Genomic DNA, 26,191 nt, shown 5'->3' on the forward strand with positions numbered 1-26,191 from the left:
GCTAACGGTGGCAAATCACTGTGGTGTGGAGCACGCGGGGACAATGGGAGGGAGGCAGAGACTTCAAAACGCTGATTAACCTGATAACCTAGTGCCAGCTGAGGTCAGTGCCTCGTTGGTGGTTGAAGCCCCAGAGACATTTCCTCACTGTTCTCCCACCCCTAATCCTAAAGCAGAGCAGCAATTCTTCACAGAAAACTTCCCACGCCACAACCACCACCGTTCCAGAAAGGGCTGTGGCCACTTTGCTCTCCGTCGGACGTGTGGTGAGGGGCTGGGGTGAGAGGCTGCGTGCAGGGCGTGCCTGCGCCCTGGTCCCACGTGGGGCTCCAGCCTCCTCTTGCTGCCACCTCACCTCAGGGGGTAACTCACCTAGATTGGCTGGCTTTGTCCTAAGAAAGCTCTTTCACCCTTCCCCCAATGCTCAGTCCAAAGTAACCTATTCTACAGGGTCTCATGCTGAGTAGGTGCGTTACCGGCTCAGAAAACAACAACCCACTTAAAATGCTTCCTCGTGTTGTCCTACTTGCTAATCTCTGCAAGAACCCCCGACACAGAGGTGGTAATGAATAACTTGTTAAAAATGGAGAAAATGAGGCTCAGAGAAGAGTGCTTTGCCCATAGTTACTTGGGAAGGATTCCTTCCTTTGAAGTTTCATCATAACCAAGGAAATGCATCTCTAATGGTGGAGATGCAGACACCTCAACAGGCTTTGGGGGCTAGTGTGAGGGCATGGTGGCTCCCTGGAAGCTCTCTAAATAGCAGGATCTGGGGGACCAGGATCAATGGTGGAAGGAAGAGCCACCACCTGGCCTGCCTTCTCCCCTACTTGGCTCAGACTATGTGGTCCCAGGGAGTCTTCAGTCTCCAATATACCTTAGAACCCAGCCAAATAGACTGATAACCACTTTCCCTCAAATGCACCCCATTGCTTTCTACTGCTGTGCCTTTGTTAAATGCTGTTCCACCCCCGGCGGCACCCCGTCTCCACCATCCACCAGATGAGGAAAGGGGCCTTGGAAAGGCTGGTGAATTGCCCAAGGCCCTGTGACAGACACTGATTTTAAACAGGAGGGTGTGGCACTTCAGTCCCAGACTATTCTCTGTCCCCCCAAGGCCAGGTCAGGAGCCTGTCCCACTGCCCCAACCACGATCACAGCCAGCCTTATGTTCCGCACCCCCTCCCCACTCCCCATTATCTCTGAGTTGTCTCAATTCTCTTAGAACACGAGTCCCCCATGGGGCCTGAGCCTCAAGCCACCTGTGTGCTCTTCCCAGGGCTGTGCTGCCCCAGCTGAACCACAGTTAACAAGGTCCTGCTCAGAACCCCACAGATTCCAGCCCCAGCCACCCCTCCTAGCCCCCGCCCCGGGCTGATGGGAGGACAGCTCCAAGGGAGCACAATCTCCTGATCACACCAGGCTCAACCACAGCTCCAGAACTTCATCCCTGCTGTTCTCTGCCTAGGATCTTCTAATCCCCCTTTTAAGCCCAAAGCTTTCCTACGGCTCCCCAACTTCTCCTTAGCCTGCATTCTTGCAGCTGATGCCTCATCAAGAGGCCTCTCCCATTTCCCTGGTCTGAGTGGACTCAGAGCATGTGGACTCCCCCTTCTCACGTGCATCCCCACATTATACCCTAAGTGATTAATTACTCAGAGTCACCCCCTCTGGACTGTGACACCCCAGGGGAGAAAGGTCCTTTATCCTTGTGTCCCCAGGTCCCAGCAGAGTATGAGGCATACAGTAGGTGCTCAATTAATGCTGTAGGGATAAAAGGATGGTGAACTGGAGAGGGTATAAGGAGGGGCCCAGAGTGTAGGGGACTGATGGCTCTGCAATGGCCCATCCACAGGTGGATGACTGCAGGGAAGGCCCAGGGCCCTGTGCCTGCCAGTGTGCTATTCCAGGCCTCTGCGGGGGCTTACCTGAAAGATGGGGTACTTCACATAACCAATCTCTATGCAGGTGCTGTCATTTGTTGGTTTGCTGGATAGGAGTGCTTTGAACCTGAGCAAGGAAACAAGGGAGAGAAAGACCACAAACACATTCATGGTTTGCAAGAAACTCCACTCTGATGAGAAACATAATATCTTGCATCCCCCTCCCCACCAATATATCAACAATATAGTCCCAGATGTCTTCATGCAACTGCCAGCCCAGTACGATACCCTAATCGAGTTTGAAGTTACAACTTTATTTATTATGCTTTTAAAGTTTAAGTAATGTCTCCACGGGACACTGGGGTGGCTCAGTTGTTGAGCATCTGCTTTCAGCTCAGGTCATGATCCCGGGGTCCTGGGATCAAGTCCCACATTGGGGTCCCTGTAGGGAACCTGCTTCTTCCTCTGCCTGTGTCTCTGCCTCTCTGTGTGTGTCTCTCATGAATAAATAAATAAAATCTTAAAAAAAAGTAATATCTCTGCCCAGTGAGGGTCTTGAATTCAGGAGCCCGAGATCAAGAGTTGCATCCTCTTCTGACTGAGCCAGCCAGATGCCCCTGAAGTTAAAACTTTAAAGTTAAAAACAGAGGTTGGGGGATGCCTGGGTGGCTCGGCAGTTGAGCATCTGCTTTGCCTCAGGTCGTGGGTCCTGGGATCGAGTTCTGCATCGGGCTTCCTGCAGGGAGTCTGCTTCTCCCTCTGCCTGTGTCTCTGCCTTTCTCTGTGTGTCTCTCATGAATAAATAAATAAAAGCTTTTAAAAAAAATAGTGGTTGGGTTGTCTGGCTGGATCGGTCAGAAGAGGATGCAAGTCTTGATCTCGGGGTCGTGAATTCAAGCCCCATGTTGAGTGGAGAGATTTCATACACATACACATAAAGCGGTTTGAACTGTTGCTCTCGAGCAGGTGCCTGGTACAGGATGAACACCATGTAAATGTCTGTCTGTCCATCCGTAGGACTGCCTCCTTCATGGGGTCCTTCCTGAGTGCAGGCTTCAGGGCCCCTCTGGTGTTCACGGAGCACCCCCCACCCCACACATCCTGTCCCTTCACACCACCTTCACCCCAGGAGGGCAGGGACTCTGCCTCCCTGGCTCCGCCGCATCCCCAGAGCCCACGCCAGCCTGGATCCGCCGCATCGAAGGTGAGTAATCAACACCTGTGGACTGCCTGCCTACCTCCCTACTGACGACCACTCACTGGGTTTTCCATGCGCTCTCCTATGATCGACAAACCTGTAAGCTCCTAGCAGGTGGAGACCCAGTCCGGGGAACACACGGATAGTCAACATGTTTAGGAATAAGCTGTGTCTCTTTTCTTAAGCTTTTAATTTTGAAATAATGATAGATTTGCAGAAGAAGTGTGAAGACAGTACAGGTCTCCCATACGCCCTTCGCCCAGCTTCCCCTGGTGTCCGCAACCCACACAGCCATGGTTGTCAAAACTAAGAAATTCACATTGGTATGACATCTGTCCTACATTGTAATGGAGAACCAAGGAAAGTACAGTTTTGTTTTGTGTGTGTGGTGGCAAAGCAGACATCTAGGGCTTGTATTTAGTCTTGGGGGGAGGCAGCGGTGAGGCCAGGGTGCTTTTAGGAACCCAGGGAGTGTTGGTCACACATATTCATCAGCAAATATCCTAGAAGTGGGATCGGTCCTGGGTACCCACTGTCCTCATCCCTCTGCTTGCTCTGGCGGCCTCCTCATTCAGCATCCTCCTTCCCCGGTTCCAGTTCAGGTCTCTGGATAATGTGGTTCTAAATGGCCAACTTATTTCAACTCAAATCGAAAGGACAAAGGGCAGTAGCAAAGCTGGAAGGGAGTGGGGTATGCCACTGTCAACTCCATAGTTAGGGAAAAATCAGGTTCAAGATGTGTGTCTTCGGGGTGGCTTATGCCCGAGTTCTGGGAAATCTGGAGAGCAGGTTTGTGACGTGTCAGGCTGGACACTGTGTGAGGACACTGGGCCGGGGAGCTCAAGTCCAGCCCACACTCTGCTCTGAAGCTCTGCACCTGGAATACACTCCATCTGCCTAGGGGAATGAGTGCTCTTGCCTGGGTCATACAAAGGCACTGCTGCTGATGCCAGTGGCTGCTCTTGAAAAAATTGTAAAAACATAACAGAAAATTTACCATCGTAACCATTTTAAGTGAACAGAAATGTTAAGTATAGTCACACTGTTGTGCAACCAATCTCCAGAACTTACTTAGTACCCACTTCACAACAACTCCCCCACTCTGCCCTGGCCCCAGCCCCAGCCCCAGCCCCAGCCCCAGCCTAGCCCCAGGCAAACACCATCCTACCTTCTGTCTCTACAAAGCAGACCACTCTAGGAACTGCCTATAAATGGAACCATACAGTATTTGCCTTCTTGTGACTGGCTTATTTCTTTGCATGATGTTCCCAAAGTTCTGTTGTAGCATTTGTCAAGACTGCCCTCCTTTTTAGAGTGAAATAAAATATGTATATACCATATTTTGTTTATCCATTCATCTATCGATGGACTCTTGGGTGGCTCCTACCTTGGCTCTTGTGAACAATGCTGCTGCGAGCCTGGGAGCACAGATGCCCTCCGCCCTTGAATTCTTGATTTTGAAAAGATAATCTTCCAGTCCAGGGAAGGTACCACCAAAATTGAATTTCAGAGAACAGTAAGAACAACAGCTACATGCATAATTCGGCTGCTTTCGATATGGACGGTACATACCTGGGAGAGGCTGTGAATAGCAGGACTTTGTGAGCATAGAATGGTCTTCCTTCTACCAGAAAGGTGACATCAGACATTTCTTTGTTGTTGAGGAAATGAGGATCTAGAATAGGAAGGTGGAAAAGGATAGCTTTAGTAGAAAGAAAGGTGAAGTTTCCATTCCTCTTCTGGGAAGTGCATAGAAGAGCTGACAGGGAAACCATGGTGACAAAATATTCACTGGTGGGACAGTCACCAAACCAGGGCCAGAGCCAATCGAAGGAACACTCAAATCACTGAGGTTCAGTTTGGCGTAGGAAATCTTCCTAGCTCACTTGGGATTGAAAGTAGCATTTCCTCAGGGGAGACTCATCCGCTGCAGCCTGATGCAGAGGACTTTGGAGTGTGAAAGGTAAAGGCGCGCACTTTACCTTAGAGGCAAGGTAAGAGTGCCTCTAAGAGTGCCACCCCATCCCCCCACCTTTGCTCCTCCCTGGGCTCAGTGCTTTCCCTGCCTGATGGAAAGGCGGTGAAGCACTGGCCCCCTTGGCACGGCCCAGGTGATTCAAAACCCACACCCTTTGCTTCCAGAATCAGAGGCACATGAGCCAGTTCCCTGCTCTCATCTCCACCGATAACAAAGAAGGTAGAGCCAGCGCTACGTACTGAGCACCTAGGACGTGCCAGGCACCGTGCAAGCTGGCACATACACGTGCAAACGTGTTCAGTTCCAAGAGATAGGGACCCCTGCCAGTGGTGCACTTAGGGAAGCAGGCATGCAGAGGCACAAGCTAGTGACAGGTGGAGGAGCCAGGATTTGAACTCGGGCTTTGGGATTGGAGGGCCTCCATTGTTAAGCAGTAGGATCCCACCCAGATCCCAATGTGCCTATCATTTTAGCCACGGAGACCTGGGGCTCCTGAAGGGGCCAGTCTGTCCTCAGCTCAGCACTTCCGCTGGTTAGGAACATCCACTAAGATCCCTGCACCTACTGGGCTTGGGCCTGCTGGGGTCCTAAGTCAGTCTGGACCCAGGTAGAGGGCAAGGTGGCTCTAACCTCCAATGGGGCTTCCTCCCGGGGCAGCCGCCTTGAGCCCACCTGAGCTGCAGTGCCCGGGAGGAATGCAGGAGACTCTGAATGGAAGACTGCTGCCCTAGGGCGTCTGCACCCAGGCAACCGCGTCTGAGATGTGCTGTGTTCTCAGCTCATGTGAAGACTCTTTCTGCACAATGTGTCTTGCCTGTGCCTCCGGCCCGTGAACGGCACCAGCATCGGCCTGCTGCCCAGGCTGGGGGTTTGAAGGCAAAGGGCCCCTTCCTCTCCTGGGCTACCCAGACCTAGTCTATCCCAAATACGGTCCTTTCTTCCTCCTGTTTCTCGGTTCTCCCACGTTTCTCCATTCTCATGCCACTGCCCTCGCCAGGGCCACGTGGTCTCGTCAGGTCTCCAGGCAAGAGCCTCTGTTGGCTCTGCCTCCACTTGGCCTCTCAACCCGATGGTCTACCTCACCACAGTCTTTCTTCCTAAAGGCAGATCTGATCATGCCCCTCTTCTGCTATAAACCTTTCCATAGCTCCCCGGTGCTCCTGGGATAGAGTCTAGACTCCTCAACAAGGCTCCTGGTGACTGGGCTCCTGCCGCCTACTCCGGCCTCTCCCCACTCATATCCCCTGCCAGCCTGCCTGTGCTCTTGAGTCGCACCAGTGCTGCAGGCTCTCACCTCTGGCCTTCACACGCTGTTCCTTCTACTCAGGACACTCTTCCAATTCCTTCCAAACCTGGCTTACCCCACGTGGTCTTCAAGCTTCAGTGCAGACACCCTCCAGCCATAACCCTTGCCTGATTCCCCCTCCTCAGACTGACCGAGCATCCCCCACCTGTGCTCTCACAGCATCTGTACTGCACCCTCCTCCCCTATATGTCCTCTTTTGCTACCGTGTATCCACTATGTTATCTTGCCTCCTGGAGTCTGCACGCTTGGGAGGTCAGGACCTTGTCTGTTCTTTCCACATCCTTGCTCTGTGTCTAGAACAGGAAGGTGATAACACACAAGTAAGAGCATGGGCTCTGAAGCCAGAAATCTCAGCACTGTGACCGTGGGCAAGTTAATTAACCTCTCTGAGCCTCTGTTTCCCCTTCTGTTTAATGGGAATGGTAATATCCACTGTATACCTACATCAGAGTTTCAGTGAGCATGGAATGAATTTTTGCAAAGCACTTAGCAACCTGGCTGACACACAGTACTCCTCAAAGAACATGGCTGTCATAGTAGATGCTCAATATTATTTTGAGTGAGTAGAGAATGCCTTGACCCTTGTTCCACAGTCTTGTTCCTAGAGCCTGTGGAGGGCATAAGGCCCCTTCTTAGCCTGGGGACCTGCTTGTTGCTGGGGGCCCTTCCCCAGGGCTTAAAGGGTTGTCCTGAAATGAAACTCCAGCTGCTTCCTTTGGCTGGGTTTAGGCTGTCCTAACCACTGGGGGTGGGGACCAACCCCTGGACTCCTGGGGGCCATGACCCCAGCTGCTGGCCCCATGCTGACAGCTGTATCTTGGACCCCTGGCCTGGCCCCATTGTGCCCAGACCTTGCAGTAGCCTGGACACAGAATTTGCCTTCCTGGCCAACTCTCCTCTTCCAGCCTTCGCAGGTGGGGTGACCCTTCAGCCCCTGTGCAGCCCCAGACGGTGGTCCTCCATTCATATTTGTCAGTACATATAGCTACCTCACTTCTTCCTGTTAACGAGAAGTTTTAACTTCCAACACATCAAAAAAAGCATTAAACAGTCAAAATCCATTGTAATCCTATCACTAAAATTTTATTTAAAAAACTCACACACTTCTAAACAACCCTGATGAAGAGAAGAGAAGCCACAGGAGAAGTCCTTGGAGTTAAAATTCACTTCTCCACTTGCTTTAAAAAGTTTGGAGTGATGTTGTCCCTCTTCTCAGCAACTTCTCCCTCTCATTCTTACTGTCCACCTCCAACCAGCCCCACTCCTGTCTCCCAAATTGCTAATATCTCCTACCTGCGAATCTTTGAGCCATTCTCTCCCAGAACTCATTGGAAAGGCAAGAGGACAACATGTCACAGAAAGTCAGGCAAGCGCTCTCCAGTGAGCCACAGTCCCACCACCCCCTCCTGTCTTATATGGAACCAATTTCACTCACTTATATGGCCTTCCTGGCCCTTTAGAGATTCTAGTTTGGGATCCTTGTCACTCATCACTAATATCTTTCCTTTAAAGCAGGTCCCTAAAGAACCACTGCTTGGCAACCTTTAGTTATCCTCACTTGAAATGCTCTAATGAAGACGCAAACCCTACACGTTCCATATTCCACTTATTCATAATTATATTCTGCCCATTTTCTCCCATATTGTGAGCTTTCAGCCTCTCAGGCCTGCCTTTCTTCTCTTAGTGCTAACTCCTGGAATTCCAGTGCTTGGCCTGAAAACCAGGCCCTTTTAATTGCTGGTGAACGAAAGCTCAGCAAATTCAGGAGGAAAAAAAGGTCCCCTCCTCGCCTATAACTAGAGGAAAGCAAATTTTATGCTGTGTCATTGAAACAGCCCTTGCAAATGTTTGCTCTAACAAGGCACCCAGACGCCAGACATTATTGCTATGGCCTGGGAATGTAATCTTCTGTCTCTGAAGTCTGTTAGTGTGGTCCTGATAACATTTTAATTAACACCTGCTTTCTACAAAGTAGAAATATATGTGGTTTTGGTACATCATAGTTTGCCCCACACAAATAGACATAAAGCAAAACAGAAGAGATTTGACTTGGCTACTAAGTGTTTCGTTTTAACAAAAAGTTGTATCCTTTACGTTAACAAATTATTCACGACAGGAACAAAAATACTTTAAAACAGTCCACAAATTCAGACTTTTCACTAATTTAAACTAGCTCGGGCAGCCCAGGTGGCTCCGTGGTTTAGCGCCACCTTTAGCCCAGGGTGTGATCCTGGAGACTGGGGTGGGGGGTGGGAGTCGAGTCCTAGTCGGGCTCCCTGCATGGAGCCTGCTTCTCCCTCTGCCTGTCTCTCTGCCTCTCTCTCTCTCTGTCTTTCATGAATAAATAAGTAAAATCTTAAAAAAAAAATATTTAAACTAGCTCACCTGTTCTAAACATAACCGTTTCGCTAAAGAACAGCACTTTCAGATGCTTCCATTTCTCAGTCTTTACAGGAAAAGTTAATAGGAAGTAGGAGATTCCCCAACCTTGATTGGAAAAGGAATTCTTTATCTTTAATATTTTATCATTCCCCAGGCAGCAAGGAGAAAGGCCCTTGCGACAGAAGTCTCGTGTTTCAGGCTTCAAGACAGCCAAGCATTTCTTTGTTTTTTCTCCCCCAGACTGACCAGCCAGCTTACAGCAGCCCTGGGATCCTCTGAATAAAATCAATGCCTGATGGAAAGGTTTCTCCTGGAAAGTTCGAGAAGCTAGGACTCAAATTCCAGAAGAGGGAAGGAATTATGGCTTTGGGAGGAGCTGGGAGGCTCCAGCCCCATCCGAAGTGATCGTGCAGGCAGCGCCGACCTTCCCTTTCAGCTGAACAGAGCAGTGTCTGCCTCCTGGGGTGGCCTGAGGGTTACCTGCGATGGCACAGGTTGAGTGCTAGGCTGGGGCCAGCCCCACACAGTGTTCGAGGAGAAGACAAAGAGGTTACCGTTACTCAATGGGATTTCAGAGTTCCTGGTCTCCTCAGCTCAGGTATGTTCCCCACGTGTGTGTGTCTGTGTGTGGCGGGCACTTGTCTGCTCTCCTCACGGGCCCCTGCAGGATTCCATCAGAGGAACACTGCGGGCCTGTCACTGTCACCTGCCTGTTCCTCCTCAGGGAGAAAGAGAGACTTCTTAGAAGGGAAGTGGGGGGAGGACCTGCTGCACAGATCAGCCTTCCTTCGGAATGGGGCAAATCCACCTGTCTGCAGGAAGTGCATGGGCCCTGGGCGGTTTGTCTCTGTGGGAGAAAGTCCCTCAGTTGGAGGGACGAGGTACCAGCCAGTCTCCCTGTCCACATTTCCAAGGTAGAGTCTCCGGCTATCACGTGATAAAGGTTACCACGGTCTCCACTTGCCTGACTCCTGTACCCACCTTATGTACCCTCCCATACCGCCTACTTTCTTTGGGGTGTCTGCTACCTCTGTGTCTTCAAACCACAACACAACATCGCAGGGCTGGGCGCGGTGAGGCACTCACCCAGGCGCGAGGTCTGTTTGCGCTTGATCTCTGTGAGCTTGGGGATGGGGTAGGGCCCGTAGCAGTGAGTGAAGATGACGCACAGCTGCTGGCTGATGACCTCATTCTGCAGAAAAGAACAAACAGTTCACACTGGTGGCCCCTGCACGGCCTCACCCAAGCTGTCAGCACAAATGCTTGACCCCAGGCTAGCGGGACCCACAAACTTCTGGCAGGTTCCAAGAGAAGCACCCCCCGCCACTCCACCCCCAGACTTCATATATTCAATTTGCTCAGCAGGATCTGGATTTGCTTGCCATGTTGTCTGTTGTCTCTTTCTGGTTTGTTCACAGGTGAAAGCTTAATTTGTAATTAAATCCTTTCTTCTTGCTTCAATCATTTACCACCCATTGGAAAGCAGTTTGACAGCTCACAGAGTGGAAAATAAGGTTTGTTTTCTTTTTTAAACCCCAAACACACCTTTATCAATACTCCACATTTCTGGAAGCAAGGAATTATCCTGAAAATAGCAGCAGGAAGCCCTTGTGATCCCGTGACTGTGCTCGCCATTACCCAGACACAAATGCTCCTGATTCAGCTTTCTTAGGAATATGATTTTTGGTGCTGAAGCATATCCGGATCCAGGAATGCTCAGCTGAATCATGATCTCCAAAAAAAAAAGGGGGGTTGTGGGGGACAAATTCTGTGATGCAGGACTACAGCTGCCTCCGATCACTCAGGCACAAAGGAGCCTGTTTCAGTTGTCCTGTGTCCTTCATGTTTTCGCCTCTCCCCCTTGGGACCCACTGCTGGTCATTAATCTCACTTCAACTGCAGGTGTGTGGGAGGGAAGCCACGATCACAGCATTTGATGCTTTTCATTGGGTGAAGGGGGTTGAGGCTAGGGGCTGAAAATGGGAATGAGGTAGAAAGACATTTACAATATATTAAGAAAAGTAGGTTACAACACAGTTTGTACCATGTATTTTTGGAAATAAACCCCTCTATATATATATACTTAGAGTGATGGATATGCATAGGGAATGTCTGGAAGAGTAGAGTCACCACCTTTGGGTGGGCTTATGATGTTTCCCCTTTTCTTTTTATCTGTATTTTCTACAACAAATAGGAGTTTTTGTAATACAAACAAATATTATTTTTGATTTTAAAAGATGGGTTGGGGACGACTGATGACATCAGCGGTTTGAGATATTCTTGAATTTGTTTCATCATGCTCCCGAAGCAGAAGGATACAGCTCAACACATGAAAAGAAAATCAATCATTTGATTAAAGGAGATGAGATCCCACAAGGCACCATGTTGCCTCAGACATGATCCACAGAGGCGCCTAAGGGGATGCAATCAATATTGGACAAAAGGAATTCTGCTTTCAAAGATGATGCCTTTTGACCAAAAGATGTTAAATGTTCCTCTCAACACTCAAAAAGTGACTGCCTGTCTCATGGCTTTATGCAGGTGTACTCAAAGTGGCAGCATCAGCATCAAAGGGCTGGAAATTCAGATTCCCAGGTCCCATTCCAGACTTTCTGACTCAGAAACACTGGGGGTGGGGTCCAGCCAAATTGGATTTTAACAAATATTCTGGTAATCTCTCAGGCTTGAAAGCCACAGGTTTATGTATGAATATTCTCTCCTGAGTTTGACTTGAGCTGGAGGCTGATATTTGTTTCTCCTGGTCTAAAGCCTGCCACTTAAGATGTGTTTCATAGACCACCAGCAGCAGGGTGGCCTGGGAGCCTGCCAGAAATGCAGATGCTCACTCCAGGCCCACTGACTCAGAATCCATAGCATTGGGCTCTGCAGATGATTCCCATGCACACTAATGTTTGAGAAGCACTGTGGGGGATCCCTGGGTGGTGCAGCGGTTTAGCGCCTGCCTTTGGCCCAGGGCGTGATCGTGATCCTGGAGACCCGGGATCGAGTCCCACGTCCGGCTCCCGGTGCATGGAGCCTGCTTCTCCCTCTGCCTATGTCTCTGCCTCTCTCTCTCTCTCTCTCTCTCTCTCTCTGTGACTATCATAAATAAATAAAAAATTAAAAAAAAAAAAGAGATGCACTGTGTTGTCAGCACTTCAGCCTCCTAGAATACTGTACCCCCCAAATCCTGAGACTGAGAGTATTGTGGGATACCATGCCTGTAAATATATTACATTACAGGGCAAAAGGTGCTCTACTGGAATGATTAAGGTTACTTGCTAAGCTTTATTTATTTTTAAAAATATTTTATTTATTTATTCATGAGAGACACAGAGAGAGGCAGAGACACAGGCAGAGGGAGAAGCAGGCTCCCTGCTAGGAGCCTACTTCAGGACTTGATCTCAGGACCCTGGGATCACCATCTGAGCCAAAGGCAGATAGATGCTCAATCACTGAGCCACCCAGGTGCCCCCGCTCCTTTTTTAAAGATTTTATTTCTTGCTAAGCTTTAAATTGATCTTAAAATAAGTATATTATTCTCGATGAGCTGAGCAGGCCCAATGTAATCACATGAGCCCTTAAAATTAAAGGCAGAAGAAGAACTCAGAAGGATGGGGGAGAATAGGAAGCCATAGGGATTTGAAGCCCAAGAAGGACTGGATGTACAGAGATGGAGGGGACCACACAGCCAGCTTGAGTGGGGGAGTGTGGGTAACAAAACTGGGAGTAAAAGGGGACCCCGAGCTGGCAGCCAGCAAGGAAATGGGGCCTTAGTCCTATAACCACCAGGAACTCAATTCTACCCAAACCAGAATGAGTTTGATTCAGGGATTCTTCCGTGGAGCTTCCAGGAAGGAACACAGCCCTGTTGACACTGATGTTGGGTCTCTGTGAGACCCTAAGCAGAGAGCCCAGAAAGATACTGGCCTTGGTTTCCGACCCAAGGAAACCACAAAATAAGCAAGTGTTGTTTTCGGCCTCTGCGCTGTGGTAACTTGCTCTGTGGCGATAGAACACTACTACACCTCATCTAGAGTTGGCCCAGGTGGCCTCATATTTCATGATCCTTGTGACCCCAGCCCACTAGGGTGAGCTTTCACTGTGAAAGCTCAGTGAATGCTTGGGGATTGCAGAAAAGAGGCGGCCTGTGTCTGCAAAATGTGCTGCCCAAAATGTGCTCTGTGATGATTGGCATAGGTCTTGCTAATCCCCAGCAGGGTATGTCTAACCACCTCGGGTGAAGGAATGAAGATCTACTTCCTGGACTCCGTGGCCTGTGACAGAGGCCTAAGCCTCTGTGGGGACTGTGATGGATTGATTGGTGGTGGTGGTCTAACCTCAGTGTGTGTTGTGTCACCCGAGAAAGTAAAGACAAGGATTGACCATGTCTGGTCCAACGGGACAATCCTTAAATACTTGTAAGTTATTTGAGAGGAGAATCACTGGCCACTCCTAGGGGAGGGCTGCACATCATGACTCAATTCCAAGGAGAAGATTGGGAAAAGGGGAAAGGAATAAGATTTTCTCACTGCAGGTGAAAATCTTGACAAGTGCCAACCTCAGCAAGGTGAACAAGGTCAGCACCAGCAGTGAACACTCACATGGAGAATATGTGCCCTGGATGTGGTGGGAATGGCATTTGACCTCTGTAGTCTTCCGCTCCAAACCCAGTCTAATCATGAGAAAAACATCCCCTATTCCACTAGGGGGCATCCTTGATGGTATATCTGACTATTACTCCTCATAATTTATCAAGGTCACCAAAAATGAATCTGAGAAGTGGTCTCTGTCAAGAGGAATAATGTGGGGCAGCCCAGGTGGCTCAGCAGTTTGGCATCTGCCATTGGCTCAGGTTGTGATCCTGGAGACCTCAGATCGAGTCCCACATCGGGCTCCCTGCATGGAGCCTGCTTCTCCCTCTGCCTGGGTCTCTGCCTCTCTCTGTCTCTCATGAATAAATAAATAAAATAATAATAAAAAAAGAGGAATAATGTGGGTCTAGGATGGGATCCTGAAACAGAAGACATTAGACAAAAGCTAAGGAAATAGGGGGACGCCTGGGTGGTTCAGTGGTTGAGTGTCTGCCTTTGGCTCAGGTCGTGATCCTGGGGTCCTGGGATGGAATCCTGCATCGGGTTCCCCACAGGGAGCCTGCTTCTCCCTCTGCCTATGTCTCTGCCTCTCTCTTGTGTCTCTCATGAATAAATAAATAAAATCTTAAAAATAACCTAAGGAGATAAGAATCAAGAATGGAATTTAGCTAATAATAATGTATCAATGTTGGCTCATTAATTATAACACATGTATCATACCAGTGTGAGGTGTTAATAATAGGGGAATGTGGATGAGGGGCTGTATGGGGAACTCTGTGCTATTGTCTCAATTTTTCTGTAAATCTCAAACCATTTTAAAAAATGAAGTCTATTATTGGAAAAAAAATCTGCCCAATGAGGAAACAGGATCATTATGATGAAAATATTAGAAGTTCAAGAGAAAGGGAAAGAGGAAGATTCAAGGGTCAAAGTGGACACTGACAGTTCCCTGGGCCTTATTCATTCATCCCCTCAAGTCTTCACGAATGTGAACATGACCCCGTGTGATAAGGGATGCAGCCATTCAAGCATTAACTCTTTTTTTAAGGATCTATTTGGCATCTGCTAAGTGCTGAACACTATGTGATGGTTGATGATGATGGTTCCCATGTCAGGACCCAAAATGCTGCCTTTCTCAAGGCTTTCTGGCCACCTCTCTTTCAGATGCCAGAATCCCAAGAGAAGACTCCCCACTCTGTCCTTGAATTCATCTGTGTTTGTTGAGGCATCTGTTCTGTGCCCCTCTCTGTGTGTTTCCTCAGGGAGAGGGATTGTTGGTATCATTCGATCCAGGTCTCTGGCACCCAGAATGAATTAGGACTCCAGGAGGGCCCCTCTGAGCAAGACGGGGTGCTGTAATTAGTATCAGTTAATAGCTCCAGTGGGGTGAGAGCCGCTGGGTTAGATGGTCAGTTTGGGGCAGTGAACTGGGTTATCTTTTGAGTTTGGTTAACTCTGGACCCAAACCTGAAGACAGCAGAATGGAATTAACCAAACTCGAGGCTCACTCTATTTTAGAGGCATGGGTAGGTGGGGTAGTTGTGCTGGGAAGATGCCTATATCCTCCTCTGAGCTGCACATGGAAGAGACGTGCTTTTAGGGAAAGGCGCCACAAGGCTTGACTCTCAGGGGCAGTGTGCCAGTCTGTGCATGCAAGCTCTGACCTGGGAGGCCAGGGCAAGCCCCCCGGAGCAGGAGGAGGAGGAGGCAGGGGCTGGGGCTGAGTGGGCGTCTGCCTGAGCCCAAGGACACAGCACCTGGTTAGTGGTTGTAACTGGTATGCTGCTAGGTACCAGCCATTCAGGTCTCTCATAGAAAATGCTGGGTGGACGTATAGAGTGAACTTGGGTCCTCAGGATTCAGAACTATGGCTACATAGAACAAAAGGGGAATGAAGTGAAGTTCTTAATGTCATGGTTGGCAGGTGATTCCTGAGACGGGCTCCTGTGAATGTGGGATGACATCTTTCCTCTTTTCCTCTGACCCTCACTTCTCTCCTAAGAAGGCACCAAAACATTTTCTTTTCTTCAGAAAGGAATGCTGGGATTGATCCCAAAGGTCCTTTTTAGGTGTGTTAGGCAGGGGTTCTATGAAGTGGTAAAACCATGGACAGCAGGACCAGATGAGGCTGGGTCCCGGTCCTGGCTCCTCATTCACTAGCTCTGTGACCTTAGGAAAGTTACTCAGCGTCTCCGGGCTTTGCTGCCCTCTTCCAAAGTGGATTAAAAATATCTGCTCGGTGAGGTTGCTAGGAGAGCTAAAAAGGATTACGCATCATAACATACCATTAGGCTGAACCAAAGGAAAGTGCTGAGATTTGACCATTCTTAACCCCCCAAACAGCAATTTCCTATAATTCAAACCAATTTCTCTTTTCTTCTAGATTCTAAAATGTCATACAATTAATGGCAGCTTTTAGGAAGAGAAAAAAAACCCACCTCACTGCATTAAATACACACATTCATGTTCAAAGACCCACTTCAAGTTGTGAAATGCTAAAAGGTGAAAAAAGCCACATCTCAAAATCTGGAAATGGTGGAAATACTGTTACTTTCAGGGGACAATGGCAGTGAGTTCTCTGCCTCAAGCCATCCTCAACAGTGGTTCATCCCTAGACGGGTTCTCCCTTGTGGAATACACTAGGTTGACCTGTGAACAATGAGCCTCTGTCTGCTGGTGCACACCTGGGAAAGGTATTAGGAAGGGGTACCAAAGAGATGGGAGGGGCACCAGACAGAGTTCCATGAGGACAGTGCCCAGTCCCATGTCTGTCACTGAAACTGGGTCTGAGATGAAATCGAACACACAATAAATTGCTTTTAAATAGTCACCTGTGTGTTTTGGTATGTACCCTCTATTCATGGCAAGTAATGCAGGCTCTCTTTATGGTAGTACTACAGCATTTCCTAAGTGCATTTAACAGCTGGTAAGTTGATTTAAAGGAAAATATCAAGCAAATAATAACCAGTGAAAGTATCTTTTAGTAATGAAAGGGAAATCAGACATTCTCCGATGAAGGAAAACTAGAGAATTTGTCACAAAGAGGCCTACGCTAAAAGAATGGCTGAAGAAAGTTCTCTATGTTGAAAGGAAAGGATATAAAAGTAAACTTGAAACTTCAGGAAGAAAGAAAGAACATGGTAAACAAGAATATGGGTAGGCATAATAGGCCCACTTTCTCCTCTTGAGTTTCCTAATTATGTTTGATGGTTGATGCAAAAATTGTAACAGTGTCTGATGCAGTTCTAAATGTATGTACAGGAAATATTTAAAGATGATTATGTCATAAGTGGAGGGGGGTAAATGCACATAAAGGGAGGTAAGATTTCTTTATTTCACTTGAACTGGTGAAATGATGGTACCAGTAGACTATGCTGTTAGGTATTTGTAATACTGCAAACAACCACTAGAAAAGCTATATGAAGCTATATAAAAGCTATCAAAAACATTGCAGACAAATAAAAATGGAATTAAAAAAATATTCGAGTAACCCACAGGAAGGCAGGGAAAGGAGAACCAAAGGTAGAGAAACCAAACAGAAAACAAAAATAAGGTGGCAGACATAAGCTCTAAAGTAACAATAAAATATAAATGGTCTAAATATACCAATTAAAAGACAGAGATTGGCAAAGTGGATGAAAAAGCCCAACTGTTTACAAGAAAATCACTTCAAATATAATGAAAAAGGCAGGTTGAAAGTAAAAGGGTGAAAAAAATGCAAATATTAATCAAAGGAGTATGAGTGGCTATGTTAAAAATATTAGATAAAGTGGACTTCAGAGCAAAGAAAATTGACAGAAGCAGAAAGAGGCATTATTTAATGATAAAGGGGTTAATCACAAAGAAGACATTTTAGTTCTAAATATGTATGCACCAAACAACAGAGCTGCCTTATATGTGATTCAAAAATTGACAGAATTGACAGAACAAATTCACAATTATAGTTGGAGACTTCAACACCCCTATTTGAATTTATAAGATAGAAAAATCCGAAGGATATGAAGAACTCAACACCACCATCAACCAATAGAGTCTAATCGACATTTATAGACCACTCCTCTTGATGACAGCAGAAAACAGTATTTTCAAGTGTTCATGATGATATCAAGAGAGACCATACTTAGGGCCATAAAGCCAAACTCAGAAACTTAAAATAAGTAATACAGAAGGTATTCTCTGACCACAATGGAGTCAAACTAGAAATCAATAACAGATAATAAGAAAGTCTCTAAACATTTGGAAACGACACAGACTGTGAAATAATCCATAAGTCAAAAAAAGGATTCAAAGGAAATAATAACACTGAACTGAATGAAAAGTGAAAACAACACATCAAAATTTGTGGTACAGAGCTAGAGCAGTGCGAAGGATATGTACAGTATCCAATGTATATATAAGAGGAAGAGTCTCAAATCAATAATATAAACTCCTACTCAAGAACCTGGAAAAAGAAAAGCAAACCAGGCTCAAAGCAAGCAAATAATAAAGATAAGAGTAGCAATCAATGAAAGTTAACACAAAAATAGTAGAGAAAATAATGAAACAAAGAGGGATCCCTGGGTGGCGCAGCGGTTTAGTGCCTGCCTTTGGCCCAGGGCGCGATCCTGGAGACCTGGGATGGAGTCCCACGTCGGGCTCCCAGTGCATGGAGCCTGCTTCTCCTTCTGCCTGTGTCTCTGCCTCTCTCTCTCTCTCTCTGTGTGACTATCATAAATAAATAAAAATTAAAAAAAAATAATGAAACAAAGAGCTGGATCTTTGAAAAGATGAATAAAACTGACAAACCTCCAGGAAGAATGACAAAGGAAAAAGAGGACACATTAAAAAATCAGGAATGAAACAGAGTCTATCACTACAGACTGTAGACATCAGAAAGATAATAAGGGGGATTATGATGAACAACTCTATCCACATAAATCTGTCAATGCAGATAAAATGAATCAATTCCCTGAAAAAAAGTACCCCATCTCAATATTAAATAGATAATTTGAATAGCTGTATAGATATTAAAGAAATTGAATTCATAATTTTAAAAAATCTATCCCCTAAAGAAATCTTCAGGGTCAGACTGAAAAGGAAGGTCTTTATTTGCAGGTGACAAGATTATCCCAGTAAATCGACAAAGAATTCCTGGAATAAACAAGTTCAACAGGGCTGTAGAATACAAGATAAACATACAAAAATCAAGTGTATTTCTCTGTGTTAACAATGAACACATGGACAAAAGAAAAATAAAAATACTGTATTTACAATTGTTAAAAATATATTTATATATATATACTGTATTTACAATTGGTAAAAAAAAGTATATATAAATCTAACAAAACAGGACTTTTATGCAGCAAACTCCACAGTGTTCATGAAAGAAATCAAAGATGATTGGGATGCTTGGGTGGCCCAGTCGGTTAAGCAGCCAAATCTCGATTTTGGCTCAGGACACGATCTCAGGGTTTTGAGGTCGAGCAAGCATTGGGCTCCCCTCACTCAGCAGGGAGTCTGCTTTAGGATTCTCTCTCATCCTCTGCCCCTCCCCCTGCTCTCTCTAAAATAAATAAATCTTAAAAAATATATCAAAGACAATCTAAGTACATGAAGAGACATACAATTCATAAACTGAAAGATTTAATACAGTAAAGATGTCAATTCTAACTGAATCAATATAGAGGTTTAACACAATTCCTATTAAAATATCAGCAAGATTTTTGTTGTTGTTGTTAATATAGCAAGTTTATTCTAAAATTTATATGGAGGGGTACCTGGCTGGCTCAGTCAATAGAACTGAGACTCTTGATCTCAGGGTGGTGAGTTCCAGCCCCACATTGAGGGTAGAATTTACTTGAAAAACCCCCCACAAAATTTATATGGAAAGACAAAGAACATAGCTAAAATAATTTTCAAAAAAAGAGAATAAAATGGAAAAATAAGTCTACCTAACTTCAAGATTTATGTTTTAGCTATGCTAATCAAGACTGTATAGTAATGGTGGAAGGATGACACATAAATCAGTGAGCAGAGTGGAGAACCCAGAAATAGACCCACACAAATATGCCCAACTCACTTTTGACAAATGTGCAAAAGTAATTCAATGAAGGAGAGACAGCTTTTCCAACAAATGGAGATGAGATACTAAACATCCCCTGGCAAAACGAGCAAACCAAAGCCAACAAAAACACACAAACGAAACCCAGAAAACCTTGATGTAAGTCTCACACCTCATACAAAAATTAATACAAAATCAATCACATCAGTATAAAACATAAAACTAAAATTTCTAGGGAAAAAAATATGAGGACATATTCACGATTTAGGGCAAGGCAAGGAGTTCTAATACTTGATACCCAAAGCAGACTCTCCATTATAATAAAAATTGATCAATAAGATTTCCTCAAAATTAAAAGCTTTTGCTCTGTGAAAGACCCTGCCAAGATGATAAAAAGAAAAGCTATAGAATGCGAGAAAATCCTGGCAGACCACATTATCTGACAAAAGATAAGTATCACTCAAAAATCAGCAGTTAAAAAGCAAACAACTTAATTAGAACACAGGCAAAGACACAAAGAGGCATTTCACTGAAGAGGATGTACAGATGGCAGATAAGCACATGAAAATATGTTCAACACCATTAGCCATTTAGGGAAATGGAAATTAAAACCACAAGATGTCACTTCCATATCTATCAGAATGGCTAAAATAAAAAAGAGCAACAATACCAAACAGCGAGGATGTAGAGAAACTGGATCACTCCTACTTTGCTGGTGGGAATGTAGAATGGTACAGCCGCTCTCGAAAGCAGTTTAGCACTTTATTTAAAAAACGAATCACACAACTACCATACCACCCAGTGATGGCACTCCTGGGCATTAATCCCAAAGAAATGAAGACATACATCTGCATAAAAACCTGAGTGTGAATGTTTACAACAGCTGTATTTGTAATAGCTTGAAACTGGAAACAATTCTACTGTCCTTCAGTGGGTGAGCAGTTATACAAACCATGGTATGTCCATGCCATGGAGCACTGCTCGGCAATGAAAAGAAACAGACTATGAATACATCCAATGACCTGATGATTCTTCAGGGAATTATGCTGAATGAGAAAATCCAAATCTGAAAAGTCACATACTGTATGATTCTACTGAAATTACGTTTTCTTAAAAAAAGACTTATTTCCTAGAGACAGAGACAGAGAGAGAGAGAGAGCAGGAAAGGAGGGGCAGAGGGAGAGAGAATCTCAAGCAGGCTACACACTGAGCGTGGAGCCTGATGCAGGTCTTGATCTCACCAACCTGAGATCACGACCTGAGCCAAAACCAAGAGTTAGATGCTTAACCAACTGTGCCACCCAGGCACAGTTGAAATTACATTCTTAAAATAAAATTAGAGAAATGGAGAACGCACTAGCAGTTCCCAGTGGGTAAAGATGGGGTGGCGGCACAAGAGAAATGGGTTTGGCTACAGGAGTGCAACATGAGGGAATCCTGCAGGTGATAAAAATTTTCTGCATGTTGACTATATCCCATCAGTATCGTGGTTGTGATATTTTACCATAGTTCTAGTAAGATATTGCCAATGGGGGAGACTGAGTAAAGGGTACTGAGGGCTACTGCTGTATTTTTTCTTACAACTGCATGGAATCTACAATGACCTCAAAATCAAAAGTTTAAAAAACTAAGCTATTTCAATTAAAAATTGAGAAAAAGTAAAAAGGTGTATAAACTACAAGAAAAAAACCCCAAAGATCGGGTCTTGTCTCTGTCCAAAACCTCCAGTGGTGTTCTATTCACTGCACATGGAGGGACACCCACACTTTTCACCATGGAGAAAGAGTTTGTGCAATCTGATTTTTATCTACAGTACTTCTTCCTGTATCCCACTGCCTTGGTCACCTTGCTGATTTTCCTGTTGCCTCCACACACCCAAGCATGTCTCCACTAAGAGCCTCAGCAACTACACTCACCCACTTGGGATGCTTTTGCTCTAGACCTCTGCATGGCTGCACTTTCCCCCACTTTGGTGATTGTTCAAATGCTACCTTCTTAGGGAGACCTTCTTTACATCTCTTCTTTACATCTTTACACCTTGCCTGCCCCACCCCCAGAGATTCGGTCATTGTCTTAATTTTGCCTTTTTTTTTTTTCATAGCATTTATCAAGCTCCCACTCTCTTCTGATCCATTTCCTTGTTCCCTGTCTGCACCTCCCCTGGACACAGCAAATTTCAGGAGGATAAAGAAGGTGTCTGTCCTATTATTGCATAGTGAGCCCTCATGACTGCTGAATGAATCAATGCCCTGGGGCATTATGCGTGGGAGAAATGGGCCAGGAACTTTCTTTAAACAGATGTATACTAAGAAATGACTATATTGTTCTGCTCCTGGGAAATCTAGAGATGCTGAATTCTTTGGAAATTAAAATTAAGAAGAAGGAACAAGAAGCCCATCTGCAGCCAGATTTCAAGGAATGTCTAAAGGAGCACAAGTCAAGGATGGGAGGGTATATGCTTCACTTTTTAGGACAGCTGGATATTTGTAGCTAACCATAAAGAGAATTTATTTATGGGATTTCTAGGTCCTTATCCACTATTACTGATCATCTGATAAAACCAGGTACCTGTCCACACAGAATGGCAGATGCGATCTGAACAGGAATCCTTTAATGGAAGGAGAAGGAATACTGCTGGGCAGTTGTGTGATGTGTGGCTACTACTATTCTCCAATAGGACACGCTGGAAGGCACAGCTTTACAGCGCTTTCTCAACTCTCTGAATTTTTCTGCCACCATCTCTCTCCAGTCTTCTTTTGACCAGAGGAATACTACTCATGCTCCGGGACTGCTTGGCTTCACAATGCAGCCCTGGGAAATGGGTCACGCCTTCTTTCCTCTTCCCTTCGGGGTACATGGTGCGGGAATATCGCAGTTCACCAGTAGGGGTCGCCAACGAGCCCCTAGGAAAGCAAACCCAACTTGAAAGCACAATGTTCCCAGACTGCTTGCTCCTCCCTGGGACCTGGCTCCCTCCATCCCTGAAGATCAGGATCGCTGGCCCAGGGCGGGTTCTAGTCCACATTCCCCGGCAAAGGCCCCTCCCAGCTACTGGCTGCCCTTTAGTGGGTAGCTGAATAAGACTGAAAAGGCTTGCTAGGGCGCTAGTAATGTTCTCTTTCTTGGCCTTGGTGCTGATCACACAGTAGGTTTACCTGTGGAAATTCATTAGGCTCTATAGTTATGACCTCGGCAATTTTCTGTATGTCACACTCCAAAACACCAAAATAAAGTTTAATAAAAAAATTTCATGGGCAGCCCGGGTGGCTCAGCGGTTTAGCACCGCCTTCAGCCCAGGGCGTGATCCTGGAGACCCGGGATCGAGTACCACATCAGACTCCCTGCATGGAGCCTGCTTCTCCCTCTGCCTGTGTCTCTGCCTCTCTCTCTCTGTGTCTCTCATGAATAAATAAATAAAATCTTTTTAAAAAATTTCATAGACTAGGTTTACTTAATACACAGGATGCCTCAGTAATCTGTGGAATTCCCGTTATAGCCTGAAAAAAGGAACAAACAAAAACCAAGGAACCAAAAGCAAACAAGTGAGAACAAGTTAGAACACCTACCCCTGGGAATTCCAGACTTAGAAACGTTTTTCACTAAAGTGGCTTCCTAGGTAATTGCAGGTGAAAGCGCCATTCATTCCTTCATTCATTCATTCAAAGTTGGAGGGGTAAAGGGCATGGGGAAGTTTGGTCTTGAAATGCTTCCATCAGGTTTTGCTGCCTGTGGAATCACTGCGGCTCATTACCCAAGGACTGGCACTCCCACTCCCATTTTGGGTCCTGGTGGGGATTCTGTCAAATCCAGCTGCAGTGAGCCCTGAGACTGTGGATTAAGGCTAGGCTGCGGATAAGAATACTTCATGAGCGCAGCTCTGGACCCCAGGCCAGGTGCTTGAGGCTCAGACAGCTGAGGGGCCATGCTGCTGCTGCTTTGCTGTTGGGCCACCCCTGCCATCCAGAGAAGGCAGCTCTCTGCTCCCCTCTTCACTCTTTGGGCAGCCTGGCAAGGGGAACCCACACTGCCCTGCAAGTTTACAGGCCCATTGCCCCAGAGATATCAGAGGTTCCATGGTCTGAGAGGGACCCTATGCTTCTATAAAGGCTGTTCTGGAGCAAAGTGATGAGAAGCTGGTGCTAGAGCCAGGCTGCCTGGGTTCAAGCCCAGCTGTGCCACACAACTGTGTGGCCTTGGGCAAGTGATCACCTTCTCTGTGTCTCGGTCTACCCATCTGTTAAATGCAGATAAGAACATTATCTCCTTCAAAGGTTGTTTGTGAGGATTAAATGAGTTAATCCTTAGAATGTGCTTCAAAGAGTGCCTGGCATATAGCATATATATGGCATATAAAATACGTATTTTAGCTTAAAAAAAATCCTCACTTGTGTCTTGAGACAGTTCGTGATAAAAGAGTTCCAAGGTCAAATGAGTTTGGGAAACACCTGATTGCCTTTGTGAATTAGGGTATTCAAGACTCCGCAGGAGAGAAATTGTGAGTAATCCAATGTTAGCCTGCAGAAAGAGCTGATGTTTGGCCCGTTCTCAGGTCAGTACTCATGGCTGGTTGATATGTGCGCTGCAATGGGGTGCTAAATATTTTGAGGGGATGGTTTTTACAGAACACCTTTGGGGACATCCTGGAGGTGCCACATCCTCTGGTGAGGCCATCTTTATGACGTATAAAGCACTCACGGAGTTGCAGGGACAGTTTGAAGGGCACTGACTCATTTTATCTTCACAACCACCCTAAGAGGTTAGTATAATTATTGTCCCCATTTTCAGGTAGGGAAACTGAGGCAGAGGGAAGTCAAGTAACTTGACTGGGGTCATAAGGCTGGTAAGCGGTATAGTGAGGTTTAAATTCCCACAGTTTGGCTCCAGAGTCCACGCCCTGAACCACTGTGCTACGTGGGCTCTTGGGACCCACTGAGGAGCCCTCGGTATGTGGTACTTGATGCACAAACTCCTCAGAGCCTCTCAGGCAGACTGGTCACCTTTGGCACTTCCGTGGCCACAGTGATGGGGCATCTGTCACCTCCTCCCTCTGCCCCTGGCTCCGCACTCCAATGGATGGCTGGGGGGTGGGCATGCCACGGCTATCCCTCCTCAAAGCGCTCCAGTTGCTTACACAGTAAAGCCACAGGGCCCGCTGGCTGGGACTGGACATCCATATGGTATCGCCAAGCAAAGGACCCCAAAGAAAGTTTTCAGAATTGATCTCATGATGGCCCATGGGCCGGACTGATGTTCTAATGGGGTGACAGCATCTCCCTGTTGCAGGAACAGGGAGACCTGTGAGGAAGGGGTGACACTCATCTGATCCTCTGTACCCAGAAAGCTTTCTCCAGGGCCTGGCTCTCCAGGATCCTTGGCAGGGTCTGTATCCCGTTGATCAAGGGTGCTGTACCGTTTCCCTCTTTCCACCAGATTCCTATCTGTCCATTCGGGCCTCTCAAGTCTCAGCACCTCTGTGACACCTCCATGACACCGACTCATACCTCTCAGAGCCCACGCCACCCAATTTAACACTGTTTCATAAACCTCAGATGCCCTTGGGGCACATGTGTTGGCATGATCACCCCAGCTTTCCTGTAAATTCCCTGGGTTAGAAGGTGTCTCTCCACTTTGTCTCATGTGCCCAAGGGCCTTGGGACGTAGCAGGTGCTCCGCAGAACAGCGCCCCACAAATGACTGCACAAGTGGCTTTAGCCAGCCGGGCACACGTGCCGCTGGTGGCCGTGACTGCAGGATTCCTGCCCGAAGGGCGGGACCAGGCTAAGGACTGCTGAGCTCGTGAGCCTCCCGCCTTGCTTGCTTGCTGCCGCCAGCTGACCGCAACAGCATTAAACTTCTCCTACCTTGCTCGCTTTCAAGATCTCAAACATCAGGGGCAGGCCTTGGGTAATGAGCTCCTCCGTGTACTCCTCCTCCTGAATGGTCTTAAACTCCTTCAACAGGCACTGGATGAGGGGCCTGCGGTGCTGCTGGAAGGCGATCCGCAAAGACTCCAGCCACGTGTGCAGTGTCCACGGGACGCCTGGGAGGGGGCGGGGAGGGTGTGCAGGGGAGGAGAGGACAAGACAGAAAACAACCACAACAGAAGGCGTGTTTTTTTATCTGCAAGCTGGCCTTTCCCCAGGACATCACCAAATTACGAGCCCAAGAGCCTGATGTGGGATGAACTGCGCCAAAGTTGCTTTTTATTCCCCCTGAAGATTTGCAGATGTTGAAACTAAAGATCAGAATTCAATCCCCTTAGCTATGGCTGTCCATCTGTGCACGCTGTTCACTTACTAGGAGCTGCATTTTACAAGATCTCACCATCGTGCAGAACACAGAATGTGACACACTGCTTATGCCTACCCCATACTTCTGGGTCCTGACGTTGCTCCCCTCCATCCCTTCTGCCTTCTGGGGAGACAGAAGCTCAGGGGGGTTAGAGTCCTGCTCAGGATGAGCAGCACATCATGCCCAAGTGAGAGCTCAGAGCTGGTGAAACCCATCGGTGGGCCTCACCATCTACTGCCCTGGCCAGGATGGGCGCAGACGTCAGAGAAAGGCCTGGAAGGTACTGCTGCCGCTCCCCTGGGCAGAACAACTCTTCCCGCTGTGGGCGCTTCATCAGGCCTTCCTCCTTTCACAGAAACCTCTCCAGCAGCTGACTGCTGCGATGTGCTTCTCCTTCCCCATGGAGAGGCACGGATGAAGAGCATGCTCCACTACTGGGCATAAGGAGTAGGCCATTCAGAGTCCGGAGCTTCAGCGTCATGCTAAATAGGCCCTCGGCACAGTGGCACAAATGTCCC

General features: G+C 46.9%; 1 protein-coding gene across 6 annotated transcripts in view; it reads right to left on the bottom strand.

Moving 5' to 3' along the window:
* The window catches only part of ABTB3 (ankyrin repeat and BTB domain containing 3), a 310,072-nt gene that overhangs the window by 15,370 nt on the left and 268,511 nt on the right, over positions 1–26,191 (bottom strand). For all 6 annotated transcript variants that reach the window (XM_077914754.1, XM_077914752.1, XM_077914751.1 and 3 more), the window contains 4 exons: positions 25,244–25,422; positions 9,834–9,939; positions 4,654–4,756; positions 1,929–2,010 (listed from right to left, as the gene is read on the bottom strand). In XM_077914754.1, the coding sequence (XP_077770880.1) occupies positions 1,929–2,010; positions 4,654–4,756; positions 9,834–9,939; positions 25,244–25,422 (470 nt within the window). The remainder of the gene's footprint in view (positions 1–1,928; positions 2,011–4,653; positions 4,757–9,833; positions 9,940–25,243; positions 25,423–26,191) is intronic.

This window comes from Canis aureus, chromosome 11 (genome assembly GCF_053574225.1).
Source record: "Canis aureus isolate CA01 chromosome 11, VMU_Caureus_v.1.0, whole genome shotgun sequence".
NCBI lineage: Eukaryota > Metazoa > Chordata > Mammalia > Carnivora > Canidae > Canis > Canis aureus.